Source organism: Talpa europaea (assembly GCF_964194135.1).
Source record: "Talpa europaea genome assembly, chromosome: 11".
Classification (NCBI taxonomy): Eukaryota; Metazoa; Chordata; class Mammalia; order Eulipotyphla; family Talpidae; genus Talpa; species Talpa europaea.
Window position 1 is genome coordinate 21,979,273 of NC_140078.1, and position 18,977 is coordinate 21,998,249.

General features: G+C 47.3%; 1 protein-coding gene across 1 annotated transcript; it reads left to right on the forward strand.

Moving 5' to 3' along the window:
• Positions 1 to 4,508: 4,508 nt before the first annotated feature.
• On the forward strand, positions 4,509 to 18,106 carry TLDC2 (TBC/LysM-associated domain containing 2; the record flags this gene model as incomplete). Its single annotated transcript, XM_084246668.1, has 6 exons — positions 4,509 to 4,538; positions 4,715 to 4,885; positions 5,514 to 5,666; positions 11,378 to 11,473; positions 16,845 to 16,918; positions 17,971 to 18,106. The coding sequence occupies 6 exons, from the start codon at positions 4,509 to 4,511 to the stop codon at positions 18,104 to 18,106; spliced, it is 660 nt and encodes a 219-aa protein (XP_084102794.1).
• Positions 18,107 to 18,977: the final 871 nt, after the last annotated feature.

Here is an 18,977-nt window from a genome sequence, read left to right on the forward strand (position 1 = left end):
ATAGGTCACTCTAGGTCCTCGCAAGAAGGGAAGCTAGTGGGCCAAAGGACTATTGAACCATAGTCCGAGAGAACAGTGGATGAGGTGGAGGCAGTGGAGAGGAAAAGGAGAGTGGTCTTGAGATCTTTTCTGGAACTTTGAAGAGTCAGTTTCCCTGGGCAGGAAGTAAGGGTTCTGAGAAATGAAGTCAAGTTCAACTTTCTGGTTTCTGACTTTAGATACAGGGTGCATGATGATGCTATTTAACCAGACAGGAAAGGCAAACTAGGAGGTGGTCAAAGAATAGAGAGACCAGATTTGGAAGGGGAAATCATGACTTCTTTCTGGGTTTGAGATGATTATGGACCATCCAAGTAGAAAGCCCCATGTAAGGAATTGATAGAAGGGACTCCCTGGTGGTGCAGGGGGTTGAACGCAGCACTGTGAAGCTGTCCACGGCCTTTGCGGTGAGTTCTATCCCCGGCCGGCTGGGAGGCAACCCACATGGCATGGCAGACCTCTCCTGATTCACCCGCTGCTCCCCTCAGCAGTGTATTTCAGTCTGTTCTGCTCTCCACTCTGTCTCTGGTGAATCCTCTCACCCCCCCACACCCCTCTGGCCTGTACCCCAGTTCCGGTATGCATGAAAAAATCAATCTTTTTTTTTTTTTTAAAAAAAAAAGAATGAGACAGCAAGGCAAATCTCATTGTGCCACCTGTTTAGAGATTGAGTGTGGGGGACATAGGTCAGGGGTGGGGTGGGAGAGCAGGGAGGGACAGGTGTGTGACCCCTGAGCTGTTTACAGTTTCAACACATATTGCAACAGCCGTGTTTGAGATGGCAACAGGGCCCCTCACTTTCCTGTTTTCCCCATAATACAAGTCCTTTTGGCATCCCACCCTTCCAGAACAGAGGATGCCCTGGAGACATGGCCATAGATAGGGTAGCTAAGGATCGAAGTCCTCTCCACCAAAGCCAGCAAGAGGTTTTTTTGTGGTTTTTTTTTTCAGCTATATTTCAGTGGTGTGAGTAACCCCAGATTGGGGGGGGCTCACCCCCACAATAAAGGCTGACTGCCCATTTGGTGAGCATATTTTCATGGGGATCCTGCCCTGGGTTGGAGGTGGCTTGCTCTGGGACAGGTTGAAGCCCCTTCCAACTTTGAGTTCTGTGATTCAACAATGCAACTTTCATTGAAATCCTCCTATGGGTCAGGGACAAAGACATAACCCCCCATAGATGGGGTGCCTGATGTATGCTAAACACTGGGCTTTCTATGTGGAACCTCACAAAATGTCAAGGCTTGTCAACGAGGAAAGAATTGAATCAGCACTCCATCTGATGGAGGGGAAATCAGTAGGGCCAGAGCGGGGCTGCTTCTCCCAGCCTCCAGCCCTGAGCTGCCCCTGCAGAGCCCATAGCTTTACCCATGCTGTAGCAGTTGTGTCCCACAAGGGAAGAGCCTTCGACAGTGGGCTTTAGTTACTAGGTGTCTGTGGTGAGAGACTCTGGTCCAGTGGGGGCAGAGCGGAGCCAGAGGGGTGACAAGGTCATGTTTGTGTGTATTTGTGGGGTTTGAGTTTCTGATGGACAATAATCACCTCCAGGCCTTCCCAGCTGGAACCAGTATGGGCGCAGGGCCAGGGCCTGCCACCCTCTGGGCAAGTATAAGAGCCAGGGAGGAGAGCCTGGAACTGATCGTGGTAGAAGTGCCAGCCACCTGCCAAGGGACCAGGGTGTGGAACTAAAGCTTCTGCGTACTGACTACTAGTTGGGCAAGGTCAGTTCTGGATGCGGCCCCCTCTTTGGGGTTCAGAGAGATGCACTAAGGAAAACAACTGGCTGAATGGACTGGAGGTCTCAGATACCAGGGCTTAGCAGGGTGAGTACATCTCCACAGTTCCTGCCTCTCCTTCCCCACCTGAGCTACTCACTCACTCTTGCGTGTGATCAAGTCACTATCCCAGAGGTGACAGGTAGAGACAGTGGCCATTTGTCAGAGATTCAAGTCCTGGATCTCTCAAGGAGGCAGCGTCAGGTGGATAGAAATAAGCATTGTCATTTATCCAGCAGTCAGCAAACAGCAGGTACTGAGGGTTATCTCAGCAAATTGAAGATAGTCTGGCATGACATTCTAATTCTTTTTTTTTTAAGATTTATTTATTCATATATACAAGCACTGGGTACAGTCAGAAGCGTGGGAGGGTGAGAGAATTCAGCAGAGCCAGAGGGGAGAGCAGAGCAGGCAGACTGATGAAGTACACTGCTGAGGGGAGCAGCGGGCGGCAGGAGAGGTCTGCGCGCCATGTGGGACCCTCGCCTGGAGGCCGGGAATCGAACTGGCACTGCAGAGGCTGCAGGCAGCTTAGCAACCCATCGCTCATCCGCTGTGCCACCAGGGAGGCCCGACATTCTAATTCTTGAGACATTTTTTTCATTTCTCCTATAATAGCCCTAGGAGGTAGATATTAGTATTGTACAGATGAAGAGATTGAAGCCCAGAGGTGTTAAGTAACTTCCCAAGGTCACATAGCAAGTAAGTGGCAAAAGCAGGGTTTGAACTCCCTGACTCCAGAGTCTTACCATTAGCTATTGTATATACTGTCCTGTGCTGAGTCCCTCCCTTTCTGAGGGGCAGTTTGCTTATCTGTGGGTTTTTTTTTTTTTAGATTTATTTTTATTTATTTATGCATACAAGAACTGGTGTGTAGGCCAGAGATGCGGGGTGGGAGTGGTGAGAGGATTCATCAGAGACAGCATGGGGAACAGAACAGGTGGATTTACTGAAATACACTGCTGAGGGGAGCAGCAGGCAAGACAGGAGAGGTATGCTGTGCCAGGTGGGTTAGCCCCCTGGTGGGGGATCAAGTTCATGCTGAAGTGTCTGCCCATAGCTTGATAGTCCTAAGACTTAACCCCTTGTGCCACCAGGCTCCTTGTCTGTGGTTTGAGGGTATAAGACTTAAGGATCTGAAAGATATCACCCTGCCATTCCCTAAAGATTTCTGGACACTGGTGGGTTTTAAGCAACTGGGAAACCTTTGGAAACATTTATCAAGAACTATGTACATGCCCTTTGACCAAGCATTCAACTTTTGAAATTCATCATAAAGGATATAATCAGAATTATGAACAAGGAAATTCATTACAGTTTGCCTCTAATCGCAGAAAATGAGAAGCAAACAAAATATCCAAAAAGAGGAATAAGTGATGTACTTCTTATGATGAAATAATTTGCAGACGTTAAAAACCACATGTTCAGGCAGCACTCCCTCTGCCCACCTGTGACTATGCAGGTGCCTCTTTTCACCAACTCTTTCCCTTTGCAGGGCAGCAGCATTCCTGCCTGACCGTGACCTGTCAAGGCTGCCCGCCTGCAACCATGCAGGCCTCTCTTAGCAAACCTGTCCCTTCTGGGGCAGCTCTTCCTACCTGCTTGTGTCTATGCAAGTGTCTTTTACTGTTTTATCCCTTCCCTAATAAACCTGCCCTTTAAATATAAAAACAAAAAAACCAAAAAAAAAAAAACCCACATGTTCAAAGATTACAGGATGTCACTGGAAAATTCTCATTCATTGAGTTGAGAGAAGCTCTTTATAAATTATACACATGGTATGATCTATTTATAAATGTGTGCATACACATGTATATGAAATAAATCCAAAAATGTGAAAAATATACCCTTAGGCAGTGAGAGTTTAACTTTGAGAGATGGAATTATGAATATTTTTCTATCTTTCTTTATTCTTTCCTAGATTTCTCAAATTTTCTATTATAAATATGTATTAAATATGTATTTCTTAATCACAAAAATGAAATTTTGTATTTTTTTAAAAGATCTGTTCCTTTTTTAAAATTTTTATTTATTTATTTTTAAAGATTTATTTATTTATTTATTTATACAAGCACTGGGTATAGTCAAAAGTGCGGGAGGGTGAGAGAATTCACCAGAGCCAGAGCTGGGAACAGAACAGGCAGACCAATGAAATACACTGCTGAGGGGAGCAGCAGGCATGGCAGGAGAGGTCTGTGTGCCATGTGGGGCCCTCGCTGGTGGCCAGGGATTGAACCGGTGCTGCAGAGGCTGCAGGCAGCTTCGCAGCCCAGCACTCAACCGCTGTGCCACCAGGGGAGGCCCCAAAAGATCTGTTCCTTTGGTCCAGGCTTAATGCCTTTCAAGCTTCTGTTATGATGCACTCACCAGCTTTGAGAAGATGTCAGTGCTATGGGGGCCTCTGACATGATCTGGAGAACCAGAGGCCTGAAGGGCAAGGAGGTAGAAAGAAATGAGAATAGAATTACTGTTCACACCTAACATGTATCAAATGCCAACTTCAAGTGAATTGATTGTGGCTGACCTTAGAGACTCACTTGGTGACAGCTTGGCCTGGGAGGACAGGGGAAAGGGAGCAAAGGACAACTGGGTGGGCGTGGAATCAGCTGGGTGTGCCCCAGGCCTCTCCCTGTCATCTCCAGGCCTCACCCAGTGAGGCTTCCTCTCACCGCAGGACTGAGAACTCACAAGAGAATGAAAGGTGGCTGGCGCTATACTCTGTTGGTAAGTGGCAGGCTGGGGGCAGGGTCAGTCTGATCTGTTGTGGACACTTTCCAGCCTACTTTGGCTGGGCTGGGGGTGGCAGGGGCCTGGGAAGGGGTCATGAAGCTGAGAGGCTTTCATGCTCAGGAGGTGGGGAAACTGGTGTCTCCTTTTGTTGATTCTTTGTGTTTTCACAGTCCAGTGAGTTAGAAGACACTCTGTCTGCAGAGGAGGGTGAGGAAGAGGAGGAGACAGCACCAGCTTCAGCCTCAGCGCCAGCTCCAGCCTCAGCCCCTGCTCCTGAAGGTCCCGAAGAGCCCCAGCTGACAGAACCCAGCCAGGTTTTGGGAGCCTCAGAGATTAAGCAGGTTCGGGCATGGTCCAAGGCACAAGGATTCCAGCCCCAAGTGGAAAGGTCCCAGTCTTCTGCCCCACCCCAGACAGATCCAGGGACACCTGGGATCACTCCTGCCCTGCCCCCAGCTCAGTGTCACCTTGGGGAAATCTATTTCCTTTCTTATAAAATGACCCAGTAGTAACTAGCACCATGCTCTTCACTGGGCCAGGAGGTTACGAATCAAATGAAATTAGCTTCAGCCCTTGCGACTGAAGCCAAAGGTGGGGTGGGGTGGGGTGGGGCGTTTGTAGGTGGGAAGATTAGGAGGAAAGATTCAGCATTTCATCTATTCTCTGTTTGCCAGGGGTTTGGGACCCGGCTTCCAAACTTGATTCTGCTATTTACTCCCCATGTGGACTTCAGGGAACTTGCTTTACCTCCCTTGAGCCTCAGTTTTCTCATCTATAAAACAGGAATAATAATCCCTCTGTACAAAGGCTGCTGCTAATAGGCATGAAAACCCCCCCAGAAAATAGTAAACTGCTCTAACCTGTAGAGCTCCATGCCTGTGTGAGTGGTGGCTATTTAACCCATTCTCTGGGGCTCCCAGGATATAGTTTCCACTATAGATCCCACACTCACCTCCTGCCCTTCCCCAGCTCAGCCTCCACCTCCCTGCAAGACTCACTGGCCATTCCTGGAGTCTGGTCTTTTGCACCTCGAGGGATGGCTTCAGTTTACGGAACCTGTACAGGCAGATGGAGGGCCACGACGGGCCGGTGCTGCTGGTGCTGAGGGACCAGGATGGGCAGGTGAGCTGGACTGGGGCCCCAACCTGAGACTATGGGGGCTTCCAACTAGGTACCAATGGGCAGCCTCAGGAAAGAGAACACAGAAATTTTTAAAACATTATCTGCTGGTAGAAAAAAGAATGGGTTGCAGAAAGCATCAAGAGTAGACTCCTACATTTTATAAGAGGAATGTGGAGAGGGCACTGCCTTTGGTCTCTCGAATGGGGGGATTCAGGCAGCAGGGGTAAGAAGGAGGAAAAGTTGGTTAGAGCTGCTCCTCTGTGGAAGAAACATGTTAGAGATAGGAGAGATCTCGGGGGTCCCAGGGGACCCCACTTGGTCAGGAGTACCTCCCTTAAAATGCTATCAGAAGGACTTGTTGCTACAAAACCAGGATGCTGACTCCCCCTGGATGGAGCCTCTTCCTTGGCAAAACAATGCTGACTAGGAGGAAGTTTCCACTCATATTAACCCCTCTCTTCTCAGTGATCCTATGCTGCCATCCAGTGCATTCCACCTAACCATCCCACCAGAGAAGAATGGCTAAAAACAACTCTGGCCTAGACAGTGAAATATTTGGTAGATAAGAAAAATGATGTAGAACCATAGATATTCCAAGTGGGTTTTTATCTCAAGAATTATAAAGCTTTAGTTCTATTAGGACAAAACTGATAGTGTGATATGAAATATGAAGTTTACATTTAAACAGTTGTCACAAAAGCCTAACATATGTCTAAACAGATTTTACAATGGAATTCAAGATGCAGGTCTAGATGATGACAAAAGTGATGGCTGACATGACTCAAGACAGCATTTGGGGTGTTAATTCTTTTTTTTTTTTTTTTAAAGATTTATTTATTTATTTATGCATACAAGAGCTGGGGTACAGGCCAGAGATGTGGGGGGTGACAGGATTCACCAGAAACAGAGTGGGGACCAGAACAGGTGGATTAACTGAAATACACTGCTGAGGGGAGCAGAGGGCAGAGACAGGAGAGGTCTGCCTCGCCATGTGGGTTTCTCCCTGACGGGCCAGGGATCAAACTCGTGCTGCAGAGGCTGTGGATTGCTTCATAATGAGGTGCTTAACCCCTTGTGCCACCAGGGAGGCCCTGGGGTGTTAATTCTTTTTTTTTTTTTTTAAAGATTTATTTATTTATTTATACAAGCACTGGGTACAGTCAGAAGTGCGAGAGGGTGAGACAATTCACCAGAGCCAGAGCGGGGAACAGAACAGGCAGAAGGACCGAAGTACACTGCTGAGGGGAGCAGTGGGCGTGGCAGGAGAGGTCTGTGCGCCATGTGGGACCCTCGCCAGTGGCTGGGGATCGAACTGGCGCTGCAGAGGCTGCGAGCAGCTTTGCAGCCCAGAGTTCAACCGCTGCGCCACCGGGGAGGCCCAGGAGTGTTAATTCTTAATATTATTTTTGTTTTGTTTTGTTTTGTTCTGTATTTTAATTATTGTCAATTTTTAAAAAAAATATTTTTGCGTAGAACTGGGGTGTAGGCCAGAGGTGTGGAGGGTAAGACAGTGTGGGGAGTAGAACAGGCAAATTTACTGAAATGCACTGCTAAGCAGAGCAGTGGACGAGACTGGAGAGGTATGCTGCGCATGTGGGTTACCTCCTTGGCTGGGGATGGAACTCAGGCCATAGAGGTGACAGCACTGAGACAACTCTTAGGCCACCAGGGAGACCCTTGTTCTGTATTTTAAAGTAAGCCTTTATTTACCCCAGTATAAAAGCTCACTTTTCTACCAAGACCAGGGCTCAAATCACTAAACTCTGAAGTGTTCCATAGAACTTGTGCTGTCGGGCCTCCCCGGTGGCGCAGCGGTTGAGCGCTGGGTTGCGAAACTGCGCGCGGCCTCTGCGGCGCCGGTTCGATCCCCGGCTGCTCCCCAGCCACCGGAGGAGGGTCCCACATGGCGCGCAGACCATATAAATAAAGCATGCCTCTATTAAAAAAAAATTTAAAAAAAATTAGAACTTGTGCTGTCAATGACTGAACCCTGGCACCAATGGTTTCAAAGTTCAAGAATCAGAAAGGCGGAGTCTCCCTGGTAGCCTAGGTGTTAAGTCTCAGCACTATCACTGCTGAGATCTGAGTTCCATCCCCAGCCAGGGAGCTAGCCCACAAGGTGCAGCACACCTCTCCTGTATTGCCTACTGCTCCCCTTAACAGTATATTTTAGTAAATCCACCTGTTCTGCTCCCCACTCTGTTTCTGGTGAATCCTTTCACCCCCCACACCTCTGACTCACACCCCAGTTCTTCTGTGCAAAAAAAAAAAAAAATTCAGAAAGGCTCCAAGAGTTCTCCATGCTTAGAGCATACGTCCTTGTCTTTTCCTACCCTCTAGCCTCCTCCACAATATCTCCTCCACAATACTTTAGTCAGTGGCCCTGAGGGACAAGCTAGTATTTGTAACTTCATAATCCAAGACAGAAGGGTCCATGTGCCAATTTCAAGAATTAGCACCTCTAAGACAGAATGATCTGCCTGTCTACACACCCCACCCCAATAAAAGATTTTCACTCCTTAATCAGTTTCTGCCCCCCAAATGGCAGCTTTAGTAAGTTATTAACTGGTTTAGTCCTTTGTTGGTAACAGCATTAAGTTTGGGCAAGAAACGCCTTGGCTTATAAATTTCAGGCACTCAGTCTGTGAGTCACACAGTCCTCATTCATGTCACCAGTGACATATTTGGAAAAGATAAAATATTCTAGACATAGAAACAAATCATCATTGGTTGTCTGTGTTTTCCATTATTTCACCATTACTCCAGTGAGGCCCCAATTGTAACAAAAATGATCCCACCTACCTCCCTTCCTCCCCAGCCCATCACCCCCACCCCAAATAACATACCAGAAATAGTCTAAAACTTCACACATGCCAGTCTGTGAGAATGTGGGGTTGACACTACTAGGAAGCGGGCTGTGGGCCATGGAGATGCTTTTCGGAGATCCACAGAATCCTTTTGCTCACCCGCACACCCATTCTGCAAATTTATCCTCATAAGAGGCCCTTTGCTGTTCTCAGTCAAGGGCAGGATGGGTTGCTTGAAACACTTACTCTTCCCCTCCCTGGGGTAGATATGCAAACAGTGCAGCAGGGAACAACTTTAAAGCCCCGTGGGCCACAGAAACTCTGCTGGCTCTTCAAAGGACATCTTCTCAAGCCACCTCTGTGCTGCCATGCAAGTAGAATGTCCAACCCAGTTGGACAGGGACTAGTCCTCAGGAGAGTCTGTTCTGGTCTCTTATCTGTTGTTTACTCCGAGGGGCCAGGATGCCACCTCAGTCTTTCCTCACTGAAGGATAAGACAACCTGTGGGCCCTTGTGTTGGCTTCCTTGGCAGGGACCAGGTCCTCCTCATCGAAGTTTCCCCATTTCATCCAGTTCTCCCCTATGGTCTGCAGCTGCTCAGGCTCCCCGTCCTGGCAAAGCCTTGTGGATTTTCTCACTCTCTTCTTTCTTCTTCTTTAGCTTGTTCCCCTCTCCTTTATCTTCAGGATCAGTCAGCAAAGCTTGCCTCTGTCTGCACTATCTGTCTCCAGTGTTGTCTTCCGTGATGGCAGAAACTCAGCTGTGAGACAGGGCACTCCAGTTCTCTGGTTCCCTCCAGGTGTGCTCACCTGAGACCCCTGTCCCCAGCAGGCTGAGCTTCACTGTGCCCTCGCCCTCCCCCACCCAGATCACACCTTTTTTTTTTTCCTATAAGAACTAAGATTTATTTTATCAGAAGAATCACAAGAACTGGGGTACAGGCCACAGGTACGGGGGGTGAGAGGACTCACCAGAGATAGAGTGGGGAGCATAACAGGCAGATTGACTGAAATACACTGCTGAGGGGAGCAGCGGGTGAGACAGGAGAGGTCTGCTGCGCCACGTGGGTTGCTCCCTGGCCGGAGATTGAACTCATGCTGCAGTGGCTGCAGACAGCTTCATAGTGCTGAGACTTTAACCTCTGCGCCACCAGGGAGGCCCTAGGTCAGAGCTTTTTCCCACTCCATGTTCCTCCTCCTCTGCTAGCCCCTCCTCCACTCTCTTCTAGCTGTCTTCTCCCCATAGAGCCCAACCGCTTTCTGTTATAAAGGGTGACACTGCTCAGAGCAGCGCCCACAAGCCCCAGAAGAGGTGCCCTTGCTATTGGTGCCACCTAGGGAGGCAGGGGTTGGGGGGTGGCGCCCTGAAAAGAGAAAAGTGAGGAGCCAGGACCCAGGTGACCTTGGTAGAGTCCTCACTGAGTAGGAGCACCGCAGGCCCTCCAAGTTTTGGTTTTTAAAGCAGAACATGAGAGACACTCAGATAGCTGGGGGAAATGGAATATTAACGGGATGCCATCTCGTATGAAACCTGTTAATTTTCTTAAGTGAGATAACAGGACTGTGGTTACATAAGTCAACATTCCCCACCCTTCAGAGAGGAACTATTTAGGGGTGAAAATTTGCACTATCTATAACTTACTTTCAAATGGGTCAGAAAAACTATGAAGAGAAAGTAAATATGGCAAACACATTTACACACTTAAATCCACATGGAAGCTCCTCTGTACTGAGGTTTTTTGTTTTTTTTTTTAAAGATTTATTTATACAAGCACTGGGTACAGTCAGAAGTGCAGGAGGGTGAGAGAATTCACCAGAGCCAGAGCGGGGAACAGAACAGGCAGACTAACGAAGTACACTGATGAGGGGAGCAGCAGGTGGCAGGAGAGGTCTGTAGTGCCATGTGGGACCCTTGCTGGTGACCGGGGATCGAACCGGCGCTGCAGAGGCTGCAGGCAGCTTTGCAGCCCAGCACTCAACCACTGCGCCACCAGGGGAGGCCCCATGTTTGAATCTTAACTTAGACGTTTGGGGATGTTTTTTGTGACCAGAAAAACACCATAGGAACTTAACTCTTGTTTCTATCAATTAGCCTATGGTGAATTTGGTTCCTTTCTACATTGTTTTGCTTAAAGTTGCAGTTTCCAAGAACCTAATGAAGATATTAAATGAGGACTTGATGTACAAGAATAAGTACACTGGCATGCTGGAAGGAAATGCACTAACATGTTAAGTGGAATAATGGGCATTTGGGTGGCTTTATTTTTCTTTCTGCTTGCCTATAACTGCTAAGATTTTTCTGCAAGGAATACTTATATAAAATAAACACATTAAAGAAAAAGGAGGATGCTAGCAAGAGCTCTTGCCTGGGGAGGGTTAAGGGAAAAGATGCATATTGAAGGAGATCTCTCTAAGCCCTGGATCAGTCCTGGGTGCCCCTCTAGGGTGAGCCTCTATGACCAAAACTGGAGAATGGGATCGCCAGAGGATGTCCAACTTCCTTCTAGCTCCAAGTTCTTTTTTTTTTTTTTTTTTTTTTTTTTAAATTTTTTTTTTTAAAGCTTATATTTTTTTTTAATAGAGGCATGTTTTATTTATTTATTCATTTATTTGTTTGTTTGTTTTTGTTTATACATGCACTGGGCACAGTCAGAAGCACGGGAGGGCGAGAGAATTCACCAGAGCCAGAGCGGGGAGCAGAGCAGGCAGAAGGACCGAAGGACACTGCTGAGGGGAGCAGCGGGCGGCAGGAGAGGTCTGCGCGCCATGTGGGACCCTCCTCCGGTGGCCGGGGAGCAGCCGGGGATCGAACCGGTGCCGCAGAGGCCGCGGGCAGCTTCGCAACCCAGCGTTCAACCGCTACGCCACCAGGGAGGCCCTAGCTCCAAGTTCTTTTGTTTTCCAGATGTTTGGGGCCTTCTCCTCCTCGGCTATTCGATGCAGCAAAAGCTTCTATGGTACTGGCGAGACATTCCTCTACTCCTTCTCGCCAGAGCTGAAGGTGATATTATCAACCTTTGGGGGTGGGAAGAAGGAGTGGGATCTAGGGCAGGACAAAGATCCTTCTTTCCACAGAGGGAATGCAGCAGGGCAGTGTGGGCAGAGCATTCCCCTTGGCCTGCTCAGCTTATTTTTTCAGCTTATTTTTTAAAAATGCTGAAGTCCCCAGCAACCACTGTCTAGCTCTGATTGGGAGAGGGTTGTTGCTCACCAAACACAGGCTGAAAAGAGATGGGTCCAAGGGCAGGGAGGCCTGTGGGTGTGGTGGGTAGAAGATGAAAACAGATGTGTCCTTTGGCTTCTATTTTCTCAGGACCTGCTGAGTAAGGTCATCAGCTGTGAGTGAGGATGGTGGAACGGGTGTGAAGGTTGATGGGAGTGAAGGTATCAAATAGTCATCACGGGAGCCAAAGGGGAAGCCTGCTAGAGAAAAGTAGACACGGGACAGCTGGGCAGTGTTGGAGGTGGCGCTCCATTCAGACCCTTGGGTCCAGGCATGGAAAGTGAATGTGAGGATTCAGCTGTGACTGGGGTTTTGCTAAGCTGGTGGACAGATGGAAAAGGAAGTTGACGGGAGGGGCCTCCCTGATGGCGCAAGGGGTTAAGTCTCAGCACTATGAAGCTATCAGCGGCCACTGAAGCATGAGACCTCTTCTGTCTTCTATCGCCTGCCCGCTGCTCCCCTCAGCAGTGTCTTCTGTCAGTCTGTCTGTTCTGCTCCCCACGCTATTAATGGTGAATCCTCTCACCTCCCCACCCCACCCCTGCACCTCTGGCCTACACCCAGCTCTTTTATGCATAAATAAATCTTTTTTAAAAAAGGAATTTGAGGGCCTCCCCTGGTGGTGCAGCAGTTGAGCGCTGGGCTGTGAAGCTGCCCGCAGCCTCTGCAGCACAGGTTTGATCCCTGGCCACTGGCGAGGGTCCCACATGGCGCACAGACCTCTCCTGCCGCCTGCTGCTCCCCTCAGCAGTGTATTTCATTAGTCTGCCTGTTCTGTTCCCTGCTCTGGCTCTGGTGAATTCTCTCACCCTCCCATGCTTCTGAATGTACCCAGTGCTTGTCTAAATAAATAAATAAATCTTTAAAAAAAAAAAAAAAAGGAATTTGAAGGAAGTAGAAATATAAAATGGACCTCAGACAAGGAGGGCAGGGAAACCAGATGGGGACTGAAGCACAATGAAATGCAGATGGAATCGGGGCCATGAGAGCTTATCTTGAAGTCAGAGACTAGGAGTGGTGATACTTGTTGAACCCTTGTGCCGGAATACAGGATACAGAGGGACATTTTAAACAGACTGGTAAAGTCAAGTCCTTGAGTGTGACCACAGGAGACAGTGGTGAGGTGGGTGTAAGAAAACCCACTAGAGAGGAAGGAGTTGAGGGGCAGGCATTGGGTGGAGACAAGTGGATGGTGAAGATCACTGAAGGCAATGACAGGAATGGGGAAGGAGGGGAAGAGGGTGAACCAGGCTCAAGTAACTGGTGACTAGGAGATGGGTCAATGACAGAAACAAGACGGATGGGGCCATCAGATAGCACCAGATGCCAGGGAGCCTTTGAAGGAGGGAGAATAATTGTAAGTATCTCTCATCCACAGCTTTTTCTGTCTCTGGACTATTTACTGAACAAAACCACTGAGCATGCTACTTTCTTTTTATTTTTAAAAAGATTTATTTATTTACGCATACAAGAGCTGGGGTGTAGGCCAGAGGTGCTAGGTGGGGGGTGGGGGTGTGTAAGAGGTTTCGCCAGAGACAGAGTAGGGAGCAGAACAGGTGGATCTACTGAAATACACTGCTGAGGGGAACAGCAGGTGAGATAGGAGAGGTCTTCTGCGCTATGTGGGTCAGATTCCTGGCCAGGGATTGAACTCATGCTGCAGTGGCTGCTGATAGCCCGGTAACGCTGAGACTTAACCCCTTACGCCACCAGGGAGGCCCAGAGCATGCTATTTCACTAACACAAACAGTAGCAGCTGACCTGCATAGTTTACTGGCTGTTTCTGAGACTTTCACAAGTTAGAGCATTGAATCAGCAAGTTATGAGGTACATATCATTATCATCCCCATGTTACAAGAAGGGGAAGCTGCAGGGAAAAACATGCCCAAGGCCACACATCCTTAGGATGTGAGGTGGAAAAAGGTCTTTGAGCTTGAACTTAGCCAAAAGCACTGCATGATTTCTCTAAACGACAGTCACTGCCTTGAGATGCTCCCAGGGAGGGTCAGGATACAGAATGATAAATGCTACGGCAGAAGCACAAAGGAAGAGCACCTTTATGAAGTGGGGTGGGAAAACCAAAGGACACTTCCTAGAGGAGGAGCTTCTTGCGCTGGGTCCTGGTAGACAAATAGAACATCACCTGGTGATGTAGAGCATAAGGAGCAGTTTTCTTGGGCTCAGAAACTGAAGAGAAGGGGAAGCACGTTTAGGAACCAAGAGATGGGGGGGAGAGGGAGAAGAGTATAAGGGAGAACCTTGCCCTCCCCATTAGCCCTCAAGAAATATTTGTTCAGTGGATTAAGAACTGGTTTCAAGTGCTTGGGTTTGCTACTAGAGACATCCTCTGAAATGCACAGACCAAGACACTTACAGATACATCCAGCCACACAACCATCTTGTCCATGACAAGGAATTAAGGAGATCTCTGTTTCTGTATTTCATTGTTGGCATTGGTGGACTAGTTATCAGGAAAGAGGTCAGTGGTCAGTTATTCATGGTGAACCTAGGTTAGATTCTAGTTATCACCACTTGCCTTCCTATAGTCACCTACTGGAATTCTAAAGTTCTAGAATTTTCTCCTACAACACTGGTAACTCCTTGGTAGAATCCTTTGCTAGTTCCTCCTCATTTCCTCAACCTTTTAACATCAGAGGGTTCTGGAACTACTTTTGGCTGTCATCTCTTCTCTGACTGCCCTCATTTCCTTTGAGATCTTATCCATTCCATCCATGCCATCTGTGTGCTAACAGCCTATTCCCTTGGACTCAAAACTCACATATCTGACAGCAATACAGTGTCACCAGTCAGATCCTAAGCATGGCATGTCAAATTTCACATGTCCAAAACTGAGTTTCTTACTTAACCACACATCTGCTCCTTCCGCCACCTTCCCCAGCAAAGCTAGTGGAACCACCATCTGTCCTGCTACTGATAACCAAAAACTCTGGAGTTCTTCCTAACTTCTTTTTCTTTCTTTCACACTCTACATCTGGGCTATCAACAAATCCTGATGACTCTGCCTTCCCTCTCTATCTCTATCTAGAATCCACCATTTCTCACCATGTCCTTTGCTGTTGCCCTGGTTCAAGTCACCACCATTACTTGCCTGTGTTACTGTGATAGCCTCCTAATGGGTCTCCTTGCTTGCCCTTTCAGTCATCACATAGCTGGAGTGATCCTTTTAAAAGGTAAGTCAGAGCATATCACACAAGTCTTTATAATAACCTACAAGTTTCTATGTCTCCTGACCTTTCTCTGAATTGTTTCTTCCTACTTTGCCTTTCCTTCACTCTACTCTAGACACAACTCTACTACCTCAGGGCCTTTGCACATGCAGTTTTGCTAGAGTGCTGTCCATCAGATGTCCACATAGTTTGGTTTCACCTCCTTTAGGTCTCAAGTGTCACCAACTCAGCAAGGCATCCTTCCTGACCATCTGACTTAACTTTACAACACTTCATGTCCTGGAAACCCTTATTTCCCTTCTCTACTTTATTCTCCTTAGCATGTCACCAGCTAACACATTATTTAGTCACTATTTAATATAGTGCCTAAAATGGTGCCTGGGGTAAAATGCTAAAAAACGTTGTTGAATGAATGACTTTTCCAGAGTGTTGCTCTGTCTTCCCAGCCTGTTGTTAGGACACTTATCTTTTAAAAACTTGGTTAATTTTGTCTGCCTTTGGTCTTTTGGCACTTCTTGAGTTAATGAATTTCTAGCAGTTCCTTGATAGCTATTCCAAGCACTACCATGAACAAGGTCTTAATTTCTTCTGCAGCAATGCTTATCTCATTCCTTCAAGTTTGAAGGTCAGCTTCCTTGATGAAAGTAGAGGAGTTGAATGGTTCTATCTCCTTGTGCTTACTTGTTAATATTATCTCTTCTGAGCTCAAGGCTTATCTTTTATTCATCCACTTTCTTGCTAAAAATCCTTTGATTGTTCACAGCATTTTTTTGGCAACTAATTATAGGCAATAATATACTGTACTTTTGCAGCCCTTAAACATCTTATAATTTATTCATTCCACAAACATCTATACCTTGTGCTAGGAATACTGCCAGGAGTCAGGACAACCCTCACAGAGTTTACATGTTAATGGGTACACTGACACATGAACAGGGTCATAAAAAGCAGGGTCTGGGAGGAAGGGTTAAGGATTTTTTAATTTATTTATGCATACAAGAACTGGGGTGTAGGCCAGAGGTGTAGGGGATGAGAAGATTCACCAATTACAGAGTGGGGAGCAGAACAGGCAGATCTACTGAAATACACTGCTGAGGGGAGCAGCAGGCCAGATAGGAGAGGTCTGCTGTGCCATGTGGGTTAGCTCCCTGGTGGGGGATCGAACTCATGCTACAGTGGCTGTCAATAGCTTGATAGAGCTGAGACTTAACCCCTGTACCACCAGGGAGTCTCAGAAAGGGTTACTTTAGATAGGTGGTCCAGAAAATTTCTCTGTGATGACAGTTGGGTTAAAAGAAGTGGCCATTTGAGGATCTGAAGGAAGAACGTTCTGGGGAGAGGGATCAGCAGGAATGAGCTGTGGTACCTCAGGAACAGAAAAGCCAGTGTAGCTGAAGTGGCTGTCATAAGGAGGAGAAAAAGTCAGAGATGAAATCAGGGATCAGAGTAAGGTGGGCTTTTGACTGTAGTCAGGAGTTGGATTTTATTCCCATTGCAATGGGAAACCGTTAGAGTTTTATCCAGTTAGACTTTGAATATCACTCAGATTGCAATGTGGAGATGGACTGTGAGCAGGAGACCGTGGAAGCAGAGAGAATCATTGGGAAGCTGAGGAGGGTGAGGAGAGACTATGGTATGGATTGGGTAGGCAAGAGTGAGCAGAGATAGAAGGGACAATGTTGGAAGTCAGTGTCTCTTTGGGGTGGATCCTGCTGGCCTTACTGCTTCAGAGGGCTCTGGTATATTTCTAGAATAGAGGGTTTTGGGAATTCAGACTGGAGGGCAAGAGTAAATGTACTTCCTCTAAGGAGACTGGAAAGAAATTTCAAGAGCTAAGTGCCCAGAGTACTTAGTGGGTGCCTGGATGTTGCGCCCTTTACAACACTGCCACCTAGTGGTATGGAATCAAACCAAAAGGGAAAGACACGTCTAGTAACCTGAGCCTTTTCCTATCATCCCAGGTCTTTAAGTGGACAGGAAATAACTCTTTCTTTGTGAAAGGAAACTTGGATTCACTAATGATGGGCAGTAGCAGGTATGTGTATTAATCATCCCCGAGTCTCGGGTGGTCTGTGTTCTGGTCCCTTTTCCTGTCTGGAAAGGCTGGGTGAGGCTGCCTCTGACAAAATGAGGAGGCTGATAGTTAATTTTTAGGTCTCCTCCTTCCATACCCCCAGGTGCTGCCAAGTCCCCCAGCCAACTCCCTCAACTCCATTCTAAATCAACATTGAGAGGGAATGATGGCATGAACTCTCCCCCAAAGTCTTACAGTTGGTGACAAGTTAGTCTGGATTTATATAACTTTGGGAACAACATTCCACATGGCTGGATAAAGCTGGAGGCAAAAGATGGGCAAACCTCAAATTTACCTGTCAATTCCATGATCCCAGCAAATGTAACTCCCTGGAAAAAGCTGGCATCTGCCCAGAAATCTGGCCTACGAGTCTGTGTGCACGTGTGCATGGGTGTGTGGGTTGGGGGATGGGCGGTGAAGTGGGTTAGGAAGAAAAGGGTAGTCGGCCCCTGGTGTGACCTGCAAATTCAGGCAGAACAAATCTTATCCTGAGGGCAAAGATGAAAGCATTGCTTCATTAGTGCCAGGCAAATTCCTTGCTATCCCAATTACCTGAAAGGCCTCCACAAGAAGCAGGTTGGCACAGAACAAACCTATCAGTGCTGATTGGCATTACTCATTTTCAGCTCCAGCTTGCTTTCTGTCAGGTAAGAGGACTAGACTGGATGCTCTCAGATGTGTTTTGGGCTCAGAATCCACGGCTGTTAGACTTACTCCTGTGATTAAATACTACATCCTAAACTGTTCCAAAGGTTCTAAAACTGGACTGTGATCATGGTTGTATCACTCTATGTATTTAATAAAATCAATGAATTGCAAAAAAAACCAAACACCCTTTATATCCTGTGGGAACAGCATGCTGAGTCCCCAACAATTCATGATACATCAGTTTAGGGGAAGACGAAACTGGCAAAAAGGAGCTGTGGTATTGTGTGGCCAAGAGCCAGTCATGCGGATCTGAATAGTCTCACACCCAGGAGGGAGACATGCCAAGACTTTGCTCTTCTCCCTAGTGGCCAGTTTGGTCTTTGGATGGATGGAGACTTGTACCACGGTGGGAGCCACCCCTGTGCAACCTTCAACAACGAGGTGCTGGCCCGGCAGGAGCAGTTCTACATCCAGGAGCTAGAGGCCTGGGTTCTGAGCTGATGCCCCGCAGTGGACAGCTTCCTGAGGCAACAGGTGCTTGGACGTGCTCACACTGCCACCCAGGCCTCTTACACAGGCCAGCCCATTCAGACCCAAAGTGGATAGCAAAGTGTTGACAGTAGCTGTTAGCCAAACCCCCTGTGGTCTTTGAACCCAAAACAGGCATGGGTGCAGACACTGTTCTCTGGAAGAGGTACCTTTGAAGGAGTGAAAGGTATTTATACCTCATCTGAGCAGTGCAAAGCACTTCATATAAATTATCTTTTTAGAAATTATACATGTTTATGGACTTCCCTGGTGGCACAGGGGTTAAAGGCTCAGCGTTATCAATAGCTATAGCCAGCCATTGCAGCATGAGTTTGATCCCCGGCCAGGGAGCTAACCCACATGGTGCAGCAGACCTCTCATGTCTTGCCCATGCTCCCCTCAGCAATGTATTTCAGTAGATCCTCCTGTTCTGCTCTCTACTCTGTCTTGGGTGAATCCTCTCACCCCCCGGCACCTCTGGCTTACATCCCAATTCTTGTATGCATAAATAAAATAAAAAGAAATCTTTTTTTAAAAAGAAATTATACAATACATGTTTATTGTAGAAAAAAAGATACAAACATTACCTGAAATTCAACCCTCCCCTCCAATACTAACATTTTCATGTCTGTCTTTCAGAAAATTTCCCACGGAGAGAGAGATTTTTTAAAAATGGGATTGTGCATTGTATGTTTTAGAAATTATTTTAAAGAAAATTAAACCCATAGACACCTGGGTTTAACTGGTGAAATAAAGACTCTGTTAGCTTCAATTTTTTTCTATAACATTGAGGCCTGTCTACTGCCAGTGTGCCAGGTGCTTGCAAATCTCTAATTTCACAGGG